Source organism: Charadrius vociferus, unplaced genomic scaffold, assembly GCF_000708025.1.
Source record: "Charadrius vociferus isolate BGI_N301 unplaced genomic scaffold, ASM70802v2 scaffold1168, whole genome shotgun sequence".
Lineage (NCBI taxonomy): Eukaryota > Metazoa > Chordata > Aves > Charadriiformes > Charadriidae > Charadrius > Charadrius vociferus.
This window is the reverse complement of record NW_009661376.1, coordinates 56,670-57,004: the sequence shown is the minus strand read 5'-3', so window position 1 is coordinate 57,004 and position 335 is coordinate 56,670. Positions and strand designations below refer to the sequence as shown.

The 335-nt window shown below is 66.9% G+C and overlaps 1 protein-coding gene across 1 annotated transcript in view; it reads left to right on the top strand.

Moving 5' to 3' along the window:
* The window catches only part of HCN2 (hyperpolarization activated cyclic nucleotide-gated potassium channel 2), an 8,206-nt gene extending 7,901 nt beyond the window's left edge, over positions 1-305 (top strand). Inside the window, 1 exon segment of the mRNA XM_009893987.1 lies at positions 215-305. Coding sequence (XP_009892289.1) covers positions 215-305 — 91 coding nt within the window.
* The last annotated feature ends 30 nt before the right edge of the window (positions 306-335 follow it).

Sequence of the window (335 nt, the reverse complement as noted above, 5' to 3'; positions counted from 1 at the left end):
CCCCCCACCCACCGCAGGGGCACAGCGGGGTCCGGGCTGAGCCCCCACCTGCATCGTCTCCGACCAAAGTCTGGCCCCATCTCCCGCGGCGAAGCCCCGCTGCCCTCAGCCTCCCCGGCTGCCCCATAGAAGCCACAGCTGCATCATCCCCCGTGATCAACGCTGTATATGATATTTATGACCTGAATACATACCTGTATGTGTGCATCCGCAGGACACCTCCCCGGGGCTTTCGGCGCGCTGGCCGTCCCCGGCGCCTGCGCGTGTCCCTGCCTCCCCTCCCACAGACCCAAGGCGAGGGGTGACGGTCCAGGACTGGAGGTAAGTGGGGGGTC